Source organism: Leucoraja erinacea, chromosome 19 (genome assembly GCF_028641065.1).
Source record: "Leucoraja erinacea ecotype New England chromosome 19, Leri_hhj_1, whole genome shotgun sequence".
NCBI lineage: Eukaryota > Metazoa > Chordata > Chondrichthyes > Rajiformes > Rajidae > Leucoraja > Leucoraja erinaceus.
In genome coordinates, this window is record NC_073395.1 from 7,799,763 (window position 1) to 7,818,827 (window position 19,065).

The 19,065-nt window shown below is 46.2% G+C and overlaps 1 protein-coding gene across 4 annotated transcripts in view; it reads right to left on the minus strand.

Annotated features, from left to right (window-relative positions):
* Positions 1–19,065, minus strand: part of scube1 (signal peptide, CUB domain, EGF-like 1) — a 189,337-nt gene that overhangs the window by 58,467 nt on the left and 111,805 nt on the right. For all 4 annotated transcript variants that reach the window (XM_055650219.1, XM_055650220.1, XM_055650217.1 and 1 more), the window contains 2 exons: positions 11,564–11,680; positions 7,086–7,208 (listed from right to left, as the gene is read on the minus strand). In XM_055650219.1, coding sequence (XP_055506194.1) covers positions 7,086–7,208; positions 11,564–11,680 — 240 coding nt within the window. The remainder of the gene's footprint in view (positions 1–7,085; positions 7,209–11,563; positions 11,681–19,065) is intronic.

Genomic DNA, 19,065 nt, shown 5'->3' on the forward strand with positions numbered 1-19,065 from the left:
ACATTACCTCCATCCAAGCCTTTCATTATTCTCTACGTTTCAATGAGGTTCTCCTCGTCCTTCTAAACTCCAGTGCCTTCAAACGCAGGTGATGAAAAACAACAGCCATCAATTTAACCATACAGTAACAAGTTACCGTGACAACTAAGTTTGGTTTAGTTTAGTTGTGAGTTCAGAGTTTAAAGATCCAGCACGGAAACAGGCCCTTCTGCCCACTGAGTCCTTACCGACCAGCGATCCCTGCACACTAGGGACAATTTATCATTTTACCAAAACCAATTAACCTATAAACCTGCACGTCTTTGGAGTGTGAGTGGAAACCAGAGCACCCGTAGAAAACCCACGCGGCCACAGGGAGAACGTGCAAACTCCGTAAGGACAGCGCCCGCGATCAGGATCCAACCCGGGATTCTCTGGCGCTGTAAGGCGGCAACTTACTGACAACTAAATATCCCACATGAATGGTAAATACTCTGCTCAGACCAGAGGCTGAAAGGTATGTTTGGAAATATCGTGAACGAATTTACTGCTGGGTTAACTTGTAACTCATAACTATTTTAAAAAAATTGTGCTGGGTTTATTGCAATTAATAACCTAAAAAAAGTAGAGTCATGGAAAATGTCTGCTGTGAATAATGCTGTAATTCATGGGTTATTACTGACATTCATGGGGTATAACATATCGAAATTTAGGACCTTGAAAATCATTTTTATTACCCCTATCACTTGAATGATGGAATCCCCGTAGAATTACCCGCAGAGAAGTCAATTTTGAAATAATCGGGAAAAAAAGACAATGCGATGTAGTCTATAAAACCGCAGGGAGCTGATTCAGATGCTGGAATGGATTTGAGCTGTATTTTTATAATGTAAAGGATAGAATTACGACTTTACAACACAGACCTTAGTCAGGTATATCTGAAGGTGAGGGCGACAGTTAATTTGTTTCGGCAAAGCACTTAATCCATATTTCAAACAGGAACGTGCCAAGCTCAATAAACATAATAAAGCATTTAAGAGGGGAATAGCTGAGACATTAATATCTCATAGTAAAGGGCCTGTCCCACTTTGTTTTCGGCGACTTGCCAGCACCCATCATAGTCTCAGCAGGTTGCCGAAGATTTTCGAACATGTTGAAAATCCAGGGGCGACCAGAAAAAGGCACGACTCTTTGGGCCACTGCTCACGACCAAACAGACGTCACCCCGCGACATGAATTGAACATTTTCGGCAACCTGCTGCGACTATGACGGGTGCCGGCAAGTTGCCGAATAAATCGCGTAAGTGGGACAGGCCCTTCACCATCGTACACGAAGACTCAAGCAATTAAAAACTGCTGATTGCCCAAAACTAAGGGCTTTCAAAACTTTTTTTTAAAAATGTTTAAAACGTTTTCATTGCAAGTTTCCAAAACTGGAGGATCAGAGTTGAAACCAGTTACTTTTCACTGTTTGGTACAGTCTGATGGCAGCACAAGTCTTTCGCTACTAGAAAGTTTTCAGATTCAGATTCAGATTCAGATTCAATTTTAATTGTCATTGTCAGTGTACAGTACAGAGACAACGAAATGCATTTAGCATCTCCCTTGAAGAGCGACATAGCAAACGATTTGAATAAAAAAAAATAATAAGTGTCCGGGGGGGGGGGGGGGGGTGGTGGTTGATTGGCAGTCACCGAGGTACGTTGTTTAGTAGAGTGACAGCCGCCGGAAAGAAGCTGTTCCTCGACCTGCTGGTTCGGCAACGGAGAGACCTGTAGCGCCTCCCGGATGGTAGGAGGGTAAACAGTCCATGGTTGGGGTGAGAGCAGTCCTTGGCGATGCTGAGCGCCCTCCGCAGACAGCGCTTGCTTTGGACAGACTCAATGGAGGGGAGCGTGGAACCGGTGATGCGTTGGGCAATTTTCACCATCCTCTGCAATGCCTTCCGGTCGGAGACAGAGCAGTTGCCATACCATACTGTGATGCAGTTGGTAAGGATGCTCTCGATGGTGCAGCGGTAGAAGTTCACCAGGATCTGAGGAGACAGATGGACCTTCTTCAGTCTCCTCAGGAAGAAGAGACGCTGATGAGCCTTCTTGATCAGAGTAGAGGTATTGTGGGTCCAAGAGAGGTCATCGGAGATGTTGACTCCCAGGAACCTGAAGCTAGAAACACGTTCCACCTCCGTCCCGTTAATGTGGATGGGGGTGTGCGTGCCGCCTCTGGACTTCCTGAAGTCTACAATGAGCTCCTTGGTCTTCTTGGAGTTAAGGGCCAGGTTGTTGTCAGCGCACCATGCTGCTAAGTGCTGGACCTCCTCCCTGTAGGCCAGCTCATCGTTGTTGCTGATGAGGCCAATCACCGTTGTATCATCTGCATACTTGATGATGGTGTTAGTACCATGTACAGGTGTGCAGTCATAGGTGAAGAGGGAGTAGAGGAGGGGGCTCAGCACACAGCCCTGAGGAACGCCGGTGTTCAGGGTGAGGGTTGAAGAGGTGTGCTTGTCTAACCTCACAGACTGGGGTCTGTTGGTTAGAAAGTCCAGTATCCAGTTGCAGAGGGAGGGGTCGATGCCCAGGTTACCGAGTTTGGTGATCAGTTTTGATGGAATAATGGTGTTGAATGCTGAGCTGTAATCGATGAACAGCATTCTTACATAAGTGTCTCTGTTGTCAAGGTGGGAGAGGGCGGAGTGAAGTGCCGTTGAGATGGCATCCTCCGTACTCCTGTTCTTGCGGTAGGCAAACTAATAGGGATCCAGTGTGGGGGGTAGGCAGCCCCCATTAACTCAGTATTGTTCAACGTGATTTACCGTCAGTGAAATACTGCTTGGAAAGTGCGTGCGCAAACACAAATGCCATTTTGTTAATGCCCAAAATAGTCTCACGAACAGCAAATAATGAAAAGTAAATCTGTATTTTTTTTCATTTTCTGATGATGGTGTTTGAATAATATTGGCCAAAAAGTATATTTTCTTCACGTAATTTTGGGGGATATTTATCTGCATCAGAGATAAAGACTGGGCATTCATTCATCAATTGACACCTCCAGTAATTCAGGCTCGTTGTCCTATGACGTATGATCTGAGATTACGTGCGTATTATAAAAGCAATAGCCAAGAAAGCACATCAGCGCCTCCATGTCCTTCGAAGGCTTAGGAGGCTTGGCATGTCCCCAACAACTCTCAGCAACGTCCACAGATGCGCCGTTTTAAAGAAAGCATTTTATCGGGACGCATCACAGCATGGTTTGGGAACAGCTCCAGCCAAGACCGCAAGAAATTGTAGAGTTGTGGACGCACTATCACACGAACCAACCTCCCTTCCACCGGCTCCACCTACATGTCACGCACCCTCGGCAAGGCCGCCCGCATTAGCAAGAACCAGTCTCACCCCGGTCACTCCATCTTCTCCCCTCTCCCACCAGGCAAGAGGTACAGAAGTGTGAGAACGCACGCCTCCAGATTCAGCCTTCAGATTCAGCTTCTTCCCAGTCATCAGGCAACTGAGCCATCCTACCATCAACTACAGAGCAGTCCCAACCTCCCATCTGCCTCATTGGGGACCCTTAGACTTTCTTTAATTGGACTCTACGGGACTTTATCTTGCAATAAGCATTATACCCTTGCTCCTGTATCTCTACCCTGTGGACGGCTTGATTGTAATCATGTACAGTCTTTCTGCTGAATGGGCAGCATGCAACAAAAATATTTTCACTGTCCCTCGGTACACTGGACAATAATAAAGTAAATTAAAAAATGTACGGTGGGACTTGAATTCCTGACCTAAATCTTGATTCTGGTCACGAGTGCTCCCGTTGAGGCAACACCAAAATCAAATTGTTTCCAGAGGTGAATATATATTTAGCATGCTTCGAATATAACATTAATACTTAATCTTTGAAATGCATTCCTAGTACACAACTGTAGGCAACAAATGCAACTAGTTGCTTAAACACTTTAACTACATAACCGGTTGCTAAACACTTTAACTCCGCCTCCCGTTCCCACACTGACCTTTCTCTCCTGGGCCTTCTCCATTGTCAGAATGAGGCCCAGCACAAATTGGAGGAACAGCACCTCATATTTCGTTTGGGCAGCTTACACCCCAGCGGTATGAACATGGACTTCTCTAACTTCAAGTAGCCCTTCCTTTCCCTCTCTCTCCATCCCCTCCCCCTTCCCAGTTCTCCGACCAGTCTTACTGTCTCCGACTACATTTTATCTGTTTGCTTTGTTGTCACCTTCTCCCAACAAACAACGATCTATTCTACATTTTCCCTGATCTCCATTCCCTTTGTCCTATTTTCACACCCTACACTTCCTTATCTGTACACTTCCCACTCCCCTGACATCAGCCTGAAGATGGGCCTCGACCCAAAACGTTTCCCATTTCCCTTCTCTCCAAAGATGCTGCCTGTCCCGCCGAGTTACTCCAGCATTTTGTGTCTGCTTCGATTTAAACCAGCATCTGCAGTTCCTCCCTACAAATATAACTGAGATGCAGCCAAGCTAATGGAGTCCTTAGCTTGGAATCAATCTTTAGACTTGGCTCCAAACAATGTCAGGATGACTGTTACTTCATCAAAAAATATGAGGCCAAGAATTTAACATATGAGTTTTGTCAATTTGCTTGGCTCAGAGCTGAGCTCAGCAAAAAAATTCACTAAGTAAGTTTGATACTAAGCAGGGACTGCATTTTATTGATTGGGTCAGTTCTGCAATATTTGGTTTCTGCAGCCAACAAAAATATTCAATGCAACTCCAACATCAATCGTGTGCGTAAGTATCTCAGTTCGACCTGTGGAATTAATTCTGAAACGACTTTCTTCGCTGCCAAATGTCTCGGTGAAAGAAACTCCACTCCATGCTTTCCAAACGCGTATCCGATGGGAAGAAAATTATCGGCATTCACAAGAGAAATCCCTCACACACTCACCTTCGAAGACCTTTCTTGTTGAATGGTACTATTGTTGACATGGTTCATTCCATTACAGAACAAAGTTGAATGAAGAATTTTCACTCACGTTATAATGGATTAACACATTCCTTCTTTTAACAAAACGTGCTGTTTATCATTACTGATGTCAAGGGAGCCATACAACACGGAAACAAGCCACTCGGCCCGACTTGTCCATGATGACCAAGATACGGTCATAAGTTCTAGGAGTAGAATTAGGCCATTTGGCCCATCAAGTGTACTCCGCCATTCAAACATGGCTGATCTATCTTTCCCTCTTAACCCCATTCTCCTGCCTTCTCCCCATAACCCCTGACCCCTGCCCCATATTCACCAGTCCTACTAACCGGGCCCATATTTGGCCCATATCCCTCTAAACATTTCCTATCCATGTATCCATGTCTAAATGTCATTTAAATGTTGCTTTTAGTCTCAACTACCTCCTCTGGCAGTTTGTTCCACCTTCCAACCATCCATGTGAAAAATATGCCCCTCAGGTTCCTATTAAACCTTTCCCCTGTCACCGGAAGCCTATGTCACCTGTATCCTGTTTCCGCTATTCTGGGTAGAAGGCTGAGTGCATTGATGCTACCTATTCCACTCATGACCTTATACACCTCTATAAGATCATTCCTCAGTTTCCTGCGCTCCAAGGCATAAAGTCCCAATCATGTCCGATGTCAACGCGATCCTGGAGAGGGGATCAAGAATGGATTTTGCCATCGCTGGGCAAAATCAAGAGTACAAATTACATCTTTCACCCACATCCAAACATGCTGACACACAACCCTGAAATAACCTTAGCACAAGATTCTCAGGTGATGGATCTTTTAATATGGAAATTGGAATCTGTCAACGGAAAAGGAAAACTGTTGGGCTGGACAATGGGCATTTGAAACCGTCTCACAACTTGTCTGCCCTATCACGAAAGTTAAAACCAAATTCCTTGAAGACGGACACAAAATGCTGGAGTAACTCAGCGGGACAGGCAGCATCTCTGGAGAGAAGGAATAGGTGACGTTTTGGGGCGGAACCCTTCTTCAGACTGAAAGATAGTGAAGGTCAGAACAAAACAGCTCTCTGTCTTTCAGTTTGAAGAAGGGTCTCGACCGGAAACGTCGCCTGTTCCTTTTCTCCAGAGATGCTACCTGGCCCACTGGGTTACCCCAGCGTCTTGTGTCTATCTTTGGTATAAACCAGCATCTGCTGTTCCTCCCCACCCAAGTTCCTTTGAAGCCTTCCTGTAATGTAAATAATGTTCATACGTTTTCACACTAAACCAAACTTCAGTGATCAGAATTAATATTTGGTAGACAAAAAATGCTGAAGAAACTCAGCGGGTGAGGCAGCATCTATGGAGAGAAGGAATAGGCGACGTTTCGGGTCCCGAAACGTCGCCTATTCCTTCTCCCCATAGATGCTGCCTGACCCGCTGAGTTTCTCCAGCATTTTTTGTCTACCTTCAATTTTTCCAGCATCTACAATCCTTTCTTATGCAGAATTAATATTTGTGTCATTAACATTTGTGTCAGACATCACATTGTGTTGAGCATCAAGATACAACTTGGTCATGAATGAAAAATAAATGGTGTTAAGGTCTTTGTAATTGTAATCGTATTTGTAATTTTATAAGCCAAGTATGTTTTGCAACATCCAGAGCATTTGATTTGCCACACAGTCATGCCAACAATAGCACCAAGACACACAACTCCATTAAATTTAACATAAACATCCACCACAACGGATCCACCACATTCCCCACCGTGATGGAAGGCAATAAAGTCTTATCTTCTTTAGTTTAGTTTAAGCAAACTAGAAACACTTGAAAAGGCACAAAATGCTGGAGAAACTCAGCGGGTCCAGCATCATCCCCGGAGAACTTGGATAGCGTGATGTTTTGAGTCAGACTGAAGAAAGGTCCCAACCCACCTATCCATTTTCTTCAGGGAAGCTGCCTGACCCGCTGAGGTACTCCGGCATTTTTTGTCTTTCCTTTTTCAAACCTGCATCTGCAGTTCCTTGTTTCTGCATGGAGAAACTTCAACATTGATATTGAAATATCAAATCACCATTTTGCCTCATTGTTCGATCAACTTTTTTTTTTGTCTGCCAACAGGTCAAGAAATGGAGTTGACCGAGACTTACCTTGGCAAGATCGTTCATCTGTCAGGAGCTTGTGGCCTTTCCGACAGCTGCACTCAAAGCTGCCGACTGTGTTTCTGCAGAAATGGTCACAACCCCCGTTGTTTATTAAACACTCATCAATATCTGCAAGGAAAGGATAAAAACTAATTGCAAAAATTATTATAATCTGAATGAAGGTGCATCCAAGGGGCCAATACTCACTGGTGTTTAGATGGATGAGGGGGGACCTCATTAAAACGTACAGAATAGTGAAAGGCTTGGATAGAGTGGATGTGGAGAGGATGTTTCCACTAGTTGGAGAGCCAAGGACTAGAGGTCATAGCCTCAGAATTAATGGATGTTCTTTCAGGAAAGAGATGAGGAGGAATTTCAGACAGTGGTGAATTTCTGGAATTCTTTGCCACAGAAGGCTGTGGAGGCCAAGTCAGTTTGAGGAAGCACATTCTTGCTATTTGGGGAGTGCAGCATAGGTTTACAAGGTTAATTCCCAGGATGGCGAGACTGTCGTATGCTGAGACAATGGAGCGACTGGGCTTGTATACTCTGGGGTTTAGAAGGATGAGAGGGAATCTTATTGAAACATATAAGATTATTAAGGGTTTGGACAAGTTAGAGGCAGGAAACATGTTCCCGATGTTTGGGGAGTCCAGAACCAGGGGCCACAGTTAAAGAATAAGGGGTAAGCCATTTAGAGCGGAGACGAGGAAACAGTTTTTCACCCAGAGAGTTGTGAGTCTGTGGAATTCTCTGCCTCAGAGGGCGGTGGAGGCCGGTTCTCTGGATACTTTCAAGAGAGAGCTAGATAGGGCTCTTAAAGATAGCGGAGTCAGTGGATATGGAAAGAAGTCAGGAACAGGGTACTGGTTGGGGATGATCAGCCATGATCACATTGAATGGCGGTGCTGGTTTGAAGGGCCGAATGGCCTACTCCTGCACCTATTGTCTATTGAACTCTAGACAAAAAAAAAGGTGATCAGCTTTCAGGTGTAATATTCTCTCCAAGGACACCCTAGCTTGGCCTTCATTTGTTTTAAAAGTCCTTTTCTCAGTGGAAGTAGAGTTCAGACAACACTCTCCAGGAATGATAAATGGATTGGACTTCTGCAACGTGGAACAGCGCGACATTCAGAAAACAAAGCACCCGGAGCACTGTTCAGCGTGTAGTGTACAGGTCCTCAGAGGGGGAGGCTGAATGTACACTTGAAACTTGGCACGCACACACATCCCTTAGCCCTCATGCAAACAGTTTCGAAAGACGAAGTTAATCTTTCATGTCAGAGCTGTTGGCGGACAGCTCAGTTAAGTTTTTGGCAACACGTTGTTGTGGGAAAGAACTCGTCAATTTTACCGCAGACCGCATTTCCAAACCCTGTTGCTTAATTCCCAACAGCGAATCTGTTTACAAGGGCATTAAACGGTGTCCCAGTAGTTTATTTAAAGGTCCCTACAGAAAAGGCAACGTGTGTGGACTTTTGTTGGGAGAGCCTGGGAAGAAGGGGTTAGGAGGGAGAGATAGATCAGCCATGATAGAATGGCGGAGTGGACTATATGGGCTGAATGGGCCTACTTCCATGCTGTATAACTCCATGACGCTCTATATTAAACTTAATCACTCCCTTCATATGAGCATAAAGAATCTCTGCAAATCTCTTCTAAAGTTTCAATGGAGCTACCCTCACTACGCTAATTTTTACTTCTTGCGTGGCAATATTAATACCTCAAACAAGTTTGTGGCCCTGATTATCACAGTGCAATAGGCCAGCATCGTCAGAGACCCACACCACCCTGGCCACATGCTCATTTCACCCCTGCCATCGGGAAGAAGGTACAGGAGCCTGAAAACTGTAACGTCCAGGTTCAGGAACAGCTTCTTCCTTACAGCCATCAGGCTATTAAACACTGCAACCTCCAATAAACTTTGAACTACATTGACTATTATTATTATTATTGCACTATAATTGTTGCCTGTTTTTTATTTATATTTATGTGTGTGAGTATGTTCATATACATACAAAGACCGAAAAAAGTGAATTTATTATGGGGAACAAGGAAATGGCAGATGTCAAACAGGTACTTTGGATCCGTCTTCACTAAGGAGGACACAAACAAACTTCCTGATATAGTAGTGGCCAGAGGATCTGGGGTGACAGAGGAACTGAAGGATATCCACATTAGGCAGGAAATGGTGTTAGATAGACTGATGAGACTGAAGGCTGATAAATCCCCAGGGCCTGATGTTCTGCATCCCAGGGTACTTAAGGAAGTGGCTCTAGAAATCGTGGATGCGTTGGCGATACTTTTCCAATGTTCTATAGACTCAGGATCAATTCCTGTGGATTGGAGGGTAGCTAATGTTATCCCACTTTTTAAGAAAGGCGGAGGAGAGAAAACAGGGAATTATAGACCAGTTAGCCCGACATCGGTGGTGGGGAAGATGCTGGAGTCAATTATAAAAGATGAAATAGCCGCACATTTGGATAGCAGTAACAGGATCGGTCCGAGTCAGCATGGATTTACGAAGGGGAAATTATGCTTGACTAATCTTCTGGAATTTTCTGAAGATGTAACTAGGAAAATGGACAAGGGAGAGCCAGTGGATGTAGTGTACCTGGACTTTCAGAAAGCATTTGATAAGGTCCCACACATAAGATTAGTGGGAAAAATTAGGGCACATGGTATTGGGGGTAGAGTGCTGACATGGATAGACAATTGGTTGGCAGACAGGAAACAAAGAGTAGGGATTAACGGGTCCGTTTCAGAATGGCAGGCAGCAACTAGTGGGGTACCGCAAGGCTCAGTGCTGGGACCGCCGCTATTTACAATATACATCAATTAATTGGATTCAAAGTAACATTAGCAAATTTGCAGATGACACAAAGCTGGGTGGCAGTGTGAACTGTGAGGAGGATGCTATGAGAATGCAGGGTGACTTGGACAGGTTGGGGGAGTGAGCAGATGCATAGCAGATGAAGTTTAATGTGGATAAATGTGAGGTTATCCACTTTGGTATCAAAAACAGGAAGGCAAATTACTATCAAAATGGCGTCGTTGGGAAAAGGGGAAGTACAACGGGATCTGGGGGTCCTTGTACATCAGTCTAAGAAAGTAAGCATGCAGGTACAGCAGGCAGTGAAGAAAGCAAATGGCATGTTGGCCTTTATAACAAGAGGAGTCGAGCATAGGAGCAAAGAGGTCCTTCTGAGTTGTACAAAGCCCTAGTGAGACCACACCTGGAGTATTGCGTGCAGTTTTTGTCCCCTAGTTTGAGGAAGGCCATTCTTGCTATTGAGGTTTACAAGGTTAATTCTCGGGATGGCGGGACTGTCATATGCTGAGAGGATGGAGCGGCTGGGCTTGTACACTCTGGAGTTTAGAAGGATGAGAGGAAATCTTATTGAAACATATAAGATTGTCAAGGGTTTGGACACGCTAGAGGCAGTAAAATGTTCCCAATGTTGGGGGAGTCCAGAACTAGGGGCCACAGTTTAAGAATAAGGGGTAGGCCATTTAGAACGGAGACGAGGAAACACTTTTTCTCACAGAGAGTTGTGAGTCTGTGGCATTCTCTGCCTCAGAGGGCGGTGAAGGCAGGTTCTCTAGATGCTTTCAAAAGAGAGCTAGATAGGGCTCTTAAAGATAGCGGAGTCGGGGGATATGGGGAGAAGCAAGGAACGGGGTACTGATTGGGGATGATCAGCCATGATCACATTCAATGGAGGTGCAGGCTCGAAGGGCCGAATGGCCTACTCCTAACTTTTTTTTCTCGTTTATTATATTGTGTACAGTGTACTCAGTTTATTCAAATATTCTGTTGTGCTGCTGCAAGTAAGAATGTCATTGTTCTATCTGGGACAGATGGCCATGAAACTCTCTTGAATTTAGACACTTGACAATTTCAAACGTACCGCAATGCCTATGAAGTGTTGTGCTCAACACTTCATGGGTTGCCAACAGTCCCGTATTAGCCGGGACATTTGGTATTTTTGGGTTACACTGGTTCGCCCTTGTCCCGTATTTGACTGCTACTACTCGGGTCGAGGGGACTGTGGGGTCGGAGCGCCACGTCCGGCCCCGCCTCACCCGTCCCGACGTAGTACAGCAGCAGCGCCTTGCCCGTGGCCCTGTTGGTTGGCAGCACGCCCAGCTGTCCTGACCTTTGGACCTTCGCTTACCGCCCATCCTTCTCATGGCCGATCATCGGTGCATGAGTTGGATGGGGTGTCGGACTTTGCGCCCGACGTCGCGCCCGGTCCAAAACTCAGCTGGCCCGCCGGCTGGGCTCTGTGTACAGTCCAGCACCCAGGCCAACTCATCATTCACCCAGCCAAGGCCGAGTCGGTCAACGAATTGCCGTCGGGATGACCTTTTGTCCCTGATTTGGGAGTGAGAAAGTTGGCGACCTTAGGCCAGACATTTACGATGCTTGGCGCCGTTTTCTGCGTGGAAAGGTTCACGGTACACAAAGAGCAGGGACCCACCTTTGCACGTTTTCCCATCGGGTTGCAGGGTGAATCCAACCGGACAGCTACACCGGACCCCCGTGGCGGTATCTTTGCACGTACGGTCGCAGCCTCCGTTGTTCACGGCGCACGTTTCTGCCGATAACAAATTCACCTTTCAGCTTCAGACGTGCATCACACTGGCATCCAGCTAACGGGCCTGTCCCACTTGGGCGACTACGGGCGACTGCCGAATAAATTTCAACATGCGACAATTTGGGCTGGCGTACGTTGTCGTAGGTTGTCGCCAATGCTGACCTCGGTGAATTCCATTGTCCTAGTCGCTGGCAGTCGCCTAAAAGAATCGCCTGTGCATGACAGGCCCATAATGCCGCAAAAGATAAGGAAGGCCCCAGCCCACACAAGTATCCTAGCAACATGATTTGTACATGATAAATAATCGGCAGCATCTTCTGGATGGTGGACATTCTTCTTGCTTCATAACGTTACCTTTTACAGGAACCTGCAGGAGTAAAGCCAGCAAGGGTCTGATCACGGATAGACCAAGGGTCACCAATGAGGTAGATAGTAGTTCGAGCCACCCACAGGAGTGTCGTCACAGAACAGGTAGGAGCCTGACTTACGATGATGCTGCTCATCTCTAACTTTAGATTTAGATCTCTTACCAGAGAGCAGTGCTGAACTACTATCTACCTCTTTGGTGACCCTTGGACTATCCTTGACCGGACTTTGCTGGCTTTACCTTCTACTGAACGTTATTCCCTTATCATGTATCTATACACTGTAAATGGGTCGATTGTAATCATGTGTTGTCTTTCCGCTGACTGGTTAGCGAGCAACAAAAGCTTTTCACTGTACCTCAGTACACACGACAATAAACTAAACTGAACTGATTACGGGTCAATCTAATCCCAAACCATTTTCGGGGACGATCCTAGCAGAATACTGGTTAATCTTGTCCAAGGCCCAGGGGCACCAAAGGTCATTCTCTATTGCCTTCCTGGTGGAACTCATCAAACGAAGGATCGACCCCCTGTAGCTTCTTGTTCTGAATTAATTTTCTGAATTTGTAAATGGAACTGCCAAATGAAGGTTGTGTTTTCTACATTTGGGATGGTCACAAAACTGGACTTTACTGGTCGGTGCCCAGTAGAAAGGTTCTTTATTTCATTCGTAGCAAGGTTGGCCACTGCCTGTAGCCAGGAGGATTGTTGAGGGATATACTGGGGGAAACAGAAGGTGGTGCTGAAGGGAGGGATTTCAACAAACACTGATTTCTCACCTCATGGCAGAACCTGTTTAATCATGGCGTGTGGGCGGAAACCGGAGCACTTGGGAGAAAGCCCATCGTGCAGGAGTAAACCAAGTGTACCAGCAGTAGAGTTGCTGCCTTACAGCGCCAGAGACCCAGGTTCGATCCTTACTACGGGTGCTGTCTGTACGGAGTTTGGCGCTCCCCCTTGTGACCGCGTGCTCCGGTTTCCTCCCACACTCCAAAGAAGTGCAGGTTTGTAGGTTAATTGGCTTCTGTTAAATTGTCCCTAGCGTGTAGGATAGTGCTAGTGCACGGGGTGATCGCTGGGCGAAGGGCTTGTTTCCGCTCTGTATCTCTAAAGTCTAAATTTGAAAGCCTGGAACATCAAGAACATCAACATCAAAAAATAATTTTACAAAGTTACATGTCCTTTGACAAGGACCTGTGGATACACACAATGAGACTGCCGGATGGCTTGGCTTTGCAGCCGGATAATATTGCATGCACCCGTTTTGATGGATTCAATACAAATGACATTTAAATGACATGGGGGAGACCAGAACCAGGGGCCACAGTTTAAGAATAAGGAGTAAACCATTTAGAACGGAGACGAGGAAACACTTTTTCTCACGGAGAGTGGTGAGTCTGTGGAATTCTCTGCCTCAGAGGGCGGAGGAGGCAGGTACTCTGGATGCTTTCAAGAGAGTGCTAGATAGGGCTCTTAAAAATAGCGGAGTCAGGGGATATGGGGGAGAAGGCAGGAACGGGGTACTGATTGGGGATAATCAGCCATGATCACATTGAATGGCGGTGCTGGCTCGAAGGGCCGAATGGCCTACTCCTGCACCTATCGTCTATTATCTATTGTCTATTGTCTATTAAAGAGATGATCAGTTGCACCTAAGTAATTGGATTTCCAGTTGTGGACGAGGCTGAGACCATCACTCACAACCAAACTCCCTTCCACTGACTCCATCTGCACTTCACGCTGCCTCGGCAAGGCCAGCAGCATAATCAAGGATCAATCTCACTCCGGACACTCTCTTTACTTCCTTCTCCCATCAGGCAAGAGGTACAGAAGTGTGAAAGCTCATACCTCCACATTCGCGGACGATTCTTACCAGCAATGGAACCGTCCTCTCACCAACCAGAGAGTAATCCTGATTGGAGACCTTCGAGCTATCGTTAATTGGACTTAATCTTTGCACGAAGTGTCATCCCCTTCATCCTGTCTCTGTGCCCAGCGGACGGCTCGATTGTAATCATATACAGTCTTTTTGCTGACTGGATAGCACGCAACAAAAAGCTCTTCTCTGTGCCTCAGTGCACGTGGCAACAGTAAACGAAACTCAGCTGATAGAAACACCAGTTTGTGGAGCGGCTTCACTCCATACTCTATGTGGACTGGACCCTCATCACAGCCTTACCGACAGCACCCATAGTCAGGATGGAACCCGGATCTCTGGCGCTGTAAGGCGGCAACTCTATCGCTGGGCCACTCTCAATAACCACACACACAACTGGCCATTCATGTCAATTATCGATCTCATCCCAAACTATTGCAACTCTTTTTTTGCATTTGAGTGATGAGAAGTCTTAATGAAGAGAAGTGGTGATGAGAAGTCTTAATGAAGAGTTGCCCAATCATTGCATGGGCCTGGATGCATGATGGGACCACAAGTTAAAACAGCCTTTGACTCCGTAACCACGGAAACCACACCATTGTGGAAGTAGCCTTAAAATGGATGGTTGTGGGACTGGGCCCCATCAGCAGAGTTTGCTTCCTGGCTAGATGCAGGAAAAATGTTCCACATGTTGGGGGAGTCTAGAACCATGGGTCACAGTTTAAGAATAAGGGATCGGCCATTTAGGACTGAGATGAGGAAAAATTTCTTCACCCAGAGAGTTACTGGCTGGGGCCCACATTGGTTCAAAAGCACAAGAATGCAGATGATAGAATTCTGAAAAAAGAAATAAAACAGGAATCGCTGGAAAAGCTCAGTGGGTCAGGCAGCATCTGCGGAAGAGTTAACATTTCAGGTTGACCACTTTTCGTTGTCAGGGCGGCAAGGCGGTAGAGTTGCTGCCTTACAGCGCGAGAGACCTGGGTTCGATCCTGACCACGAGTGCTTGCCTGTACGGAGTTTGTACGTTCTCCCGTGATTTGCGTGGGTTTTCTCCGAGATCTCCGGTTTCCTCCCATCCTTATAAACCTTTCCTACCCATGTAACTGTCCAAGTATCTTTTAAATGCTGTTAGGGTACCAGCCTCAACTACCTCCTCTGGCAACTCATTCCATATACCTATCAACCCTCGAGTTGCCCTACAGATTCCTATTAAATCTTTCCCCTCTTACCTTAAACCCGTGTCCCCTGGTTCTTGATTTCCCTACTCTGGGTAAAAGACTGTGCATTCACCCTGTTTCCCTTCAGATACACCTTCATATGAAATTTGCCTTCTCACCTTAAACCTAATCCCTTAAGAGCCCTGCCTGGCTCAATGCTGGCCTGGCATTCCAGAGAGTTAGATGTAGCTCTTAGGGCTAACCAAATCCAGGGATATGGGGAGAAAGCCGGAAGTGGTGCTGATTTTGGAAAATCAGCTGGCTTCATTTGGATGATTTTGGATGATCAACTGGCTTGAAGGGCCAAATGGCCTTCTCCTGCACCTATTTTCCATGTTTCTATGTTACCAGGGTCTCGACCCAAAACATCACCTATTTCTTTTCTGCCTGACCCGCTGAGTTACTCCAGCATTTTGTGCTTATCTTGCACTAAATGTCGTGCCCCTTAACTACACACTGTGGACCACTTGAACGAATTAGTTCATCAGCATTCAGTAATTCCGAAGGGTAAATTAGTCATTTACGGCTTTCTGTTTTTCATTTACCTATAACGTGGAAGCAGTGTTTTGGCAAGGTTCGTTACTAGTAGTTACTAAAAGGCTAACACAATGTTAGCCTTGGTGAGTCTGAAGAAGAGTCTCGACCCGAAACGTCACCCATTTCTTCCCTTCAGAGATGCTGCCTGTCCCGCTGAGTTACTCCAGCTTTTTGTGTCCATCTATCGGTTTAAACCTGTCCTTCCTACAATAACTCAATGCTTTATTACATGAGAATTATTACTTGTCATTAGCTGAGAATAGTGATTCAAATTTCTTTTTCAAATCATGTGACCCTCATGAGCACCATGGATAGTCTCGACAGCTCGCAAACTAAAAGGCATGTCCCACTTACACGACCTAATTCACGACCTTTTTTACTCGTCGACATTTTTCATCATGAACGACCTACTTGAAGTCACGAGTACCTACGACACGGAATCACGACCTGCTACGAACCACCTACGACCTCCTACGACCTCATGACGACCATGCTGTGAGTATGAGTCAAGGGCAAACTTGGCAGAGGTCATGAATTACGTCGTGAAAGTGGGACAGGCCCTCAAAGCTTTTCACTGTACCTCGGTAGTCGTGACAATAATAAACTAAACAACACTAAACTAAGAACCAGCGAGACGCTGCCCCTTAAAACTTCGACACCCAATTGAACAAGATAAACACGGCTGTGGTGTTCGGTGCCAATAACGGCGGCACGGTGGCGCAGCGGTAGAGTTGCGGCCTCAGAGCCCAGGAGACCCGGGTTCGATCCTGACTATGGGTGCTGTTTTGTGCGGCGTTTGTACGTTCTCCCTGTGACTGCGTGGGTTTTCTCCGGGTGCTCCGGTTTCCTCCCACACTCCAAAGACGTGCAGGTTTGTAGGTTAATTGGCTTCTATGAATTGTAGACTGTCCCTAGTGTGTGTAGGATAGTGCTAAGCGCATGAGGCGATCGCTGATCGGCGTGGACCCGACGGGCCGAAGGGCCTGTTTCCGCGCCGTACAGTACAGGAACTGTATAGTATAGGTTAAGTACAGGAAAGGACGGTTTACAAGTGAGAGGAGCTGAATAAAGGGCCTGTCCCACTGTACGAGCTAATTCAAGAGCTCTCCCGAGTTAAAAAAACAATCAAACTCGTGGTAAGCACGCAAAATGTACGTAGCGGGTACGTCGGAGCTCGGGATGTCTCTTAGCGGCTCATAACGCTAACGGCAGGTACTCAAAAAACGCGGTAAGCTCGGGAAGACTCGTGAAGATTTTTCAACATGTTGAAAAATGTCCACGAGAGCCCCGAGTACCTACGAACGGCCATTACCGTAAATCTCTGAGTTCGAATCAGGGGAAACTCGGGAGAACTCTTGAATTAGCTCGTACAGTAGGACAGCTCCATCAGGCCATTCGGCCCATCTAGTCTACTCCGCCGCTCAATCATGGTTGATATATATCTCCCTCCTAACTCCATTCTCCTGCCTTGTCCGCATAGCCACCGACACCCGCACTAATCAAGAATGTATCTATCTCAGCCTTAAAAGTATCCACTGACTAAACCTCTGCAGCCGCCTGTGGCAATGGTTGTGGTGAGGGTCCAGTTGGTAGATGGGCTCGGGGCAACTCAGCCAAGTCTGGTGATCTAACACATCGTCAATTTGACGGGCCGTGGCCTGCTGAGTGTCGTAGATTGCCGTGAAATGATCCAGGGAACGTCGCGGCTGTTATTTCCCCCTCTGCAAATCATCTGGCAGTTGACTAAAGCAATCATTGTTGAAATATGTAACCTTCGTGGAAAGAAACAGTCCACTGTCTTGGATTTCAAAGCCCAGATATAAATGATCTGGTCTCGAGCAGGCAGACTTCATGTATAACTCCAGGTGGAATTGTTCAACCAGTCTCTTCGACTCAATTTCATACATTTTTTAAAATAGAATAAATCTGTCAAGTTTAAATTTCAATTTCCATATTTAAGAAAACAACTTTTTTGAAATTATGCATTAGACGTTAACTCAACAAAGGAACAGCATTTGCAACGACCACAAGATAACATTTTGTTTAGAGTCACAGGCCCTTCGGCCCACCGGGTCCGTACCGACCAGCGATCCCCGCACACTAACACTATCCCATACACACTCGGGACAATTTTATTTACGTTTACACCAAGCCAATTAACCTACAAACCTGTACGTCTTTGGAGTGTGGGAGGAAACCGAAGATCTCGGAGAAAGCCCACGCGGTCACGGGGAGAATATACAAACTCCATACAGACAGCACCCGTAGTCGGGATCGAACTCAGATCTCTGGCGTGTAAGGGGGTGTAAAAGCCCTGTCCCATGGTGCTAGTTCATTCCAAGAACTCTCCCGAGTTTTAAATCAAACTCGTGGTAAGCACGGAGCATGAACATAGCGGGTACGTCGGAGCTCGGGGACGTCTCTTAGCGGCTCGTAGCGCTAACGGCAGGTACTTGGGAAGACTCGCTAATGGCAGGTAAGCACGGGAAGACTCGTGAGATTTTTCAACATGTTGAAAAATGCCCACGAGAGCCCCGAGTACCGACGAGCGGCCATTACCGTAAATCTCCGAGTTCGAATCAGAGTAAACTCAGGAGAGCTCTTGGAATGAACTCGTACTGTGGGACAGGGGGTTTAGGCAGCAACTCTACCGCTGCGCCACTGTGCCGCCTGACTAAATTTCATTTAAAAAAAAATAACACAGATCTGTCAAACATAAATTTCAATGTCAATCTTTATGAAAACAACTTTTTTGTAATTATGCATTCGACGTTAAATTAAAAAGGAACAGTATTTGCAACGACCGCAAGATAGAGGTCAAAGTATTTTTCATTCCTCCTGTCAGCACCGTGTTTCTCATGAGGGTTACGCGGGGTGAGAAATGAATTGTAATTACTGTTCTCGAGCACTGACTATGAAAAGAATGAGTTAACCTGAGCTAACTACCACTGACGTCCTTGGCTAAAACACTGCTTCAGTGTCGTAGGGAAATGGAAAGCAGAGAGCTGTGAATGAGAAATGCACCCGTCAGAAATAGTTAATGCCACTGAATTAATGTGTTCAATGGAGACGGGGGGAACACATAACAATTTGACAAGACTGTACAGGCTGCCCTGACTGAGTTGCAAGCAGGCAGCATCTGGGTTTTCTCCACTTCATGTGTTCCCTCGAGCAAAGAGGCTTCGGAAGGAGCAGGAGGGTACGTCTGAGGTCACTGAACGCACTCGAAAGGTACGTCACTAAAACTTCCTGATGCTAACATATAACGTTCGTAAGGGATTGGACAGGCTAGAGGCAGGAAACATGTCCCCCGTGTTGGGGGGAGGGGGGGGGGGGGGGAGTCCAGAACCAGGGGGCCACACTTTAAGAATAAGGGATAGGCAA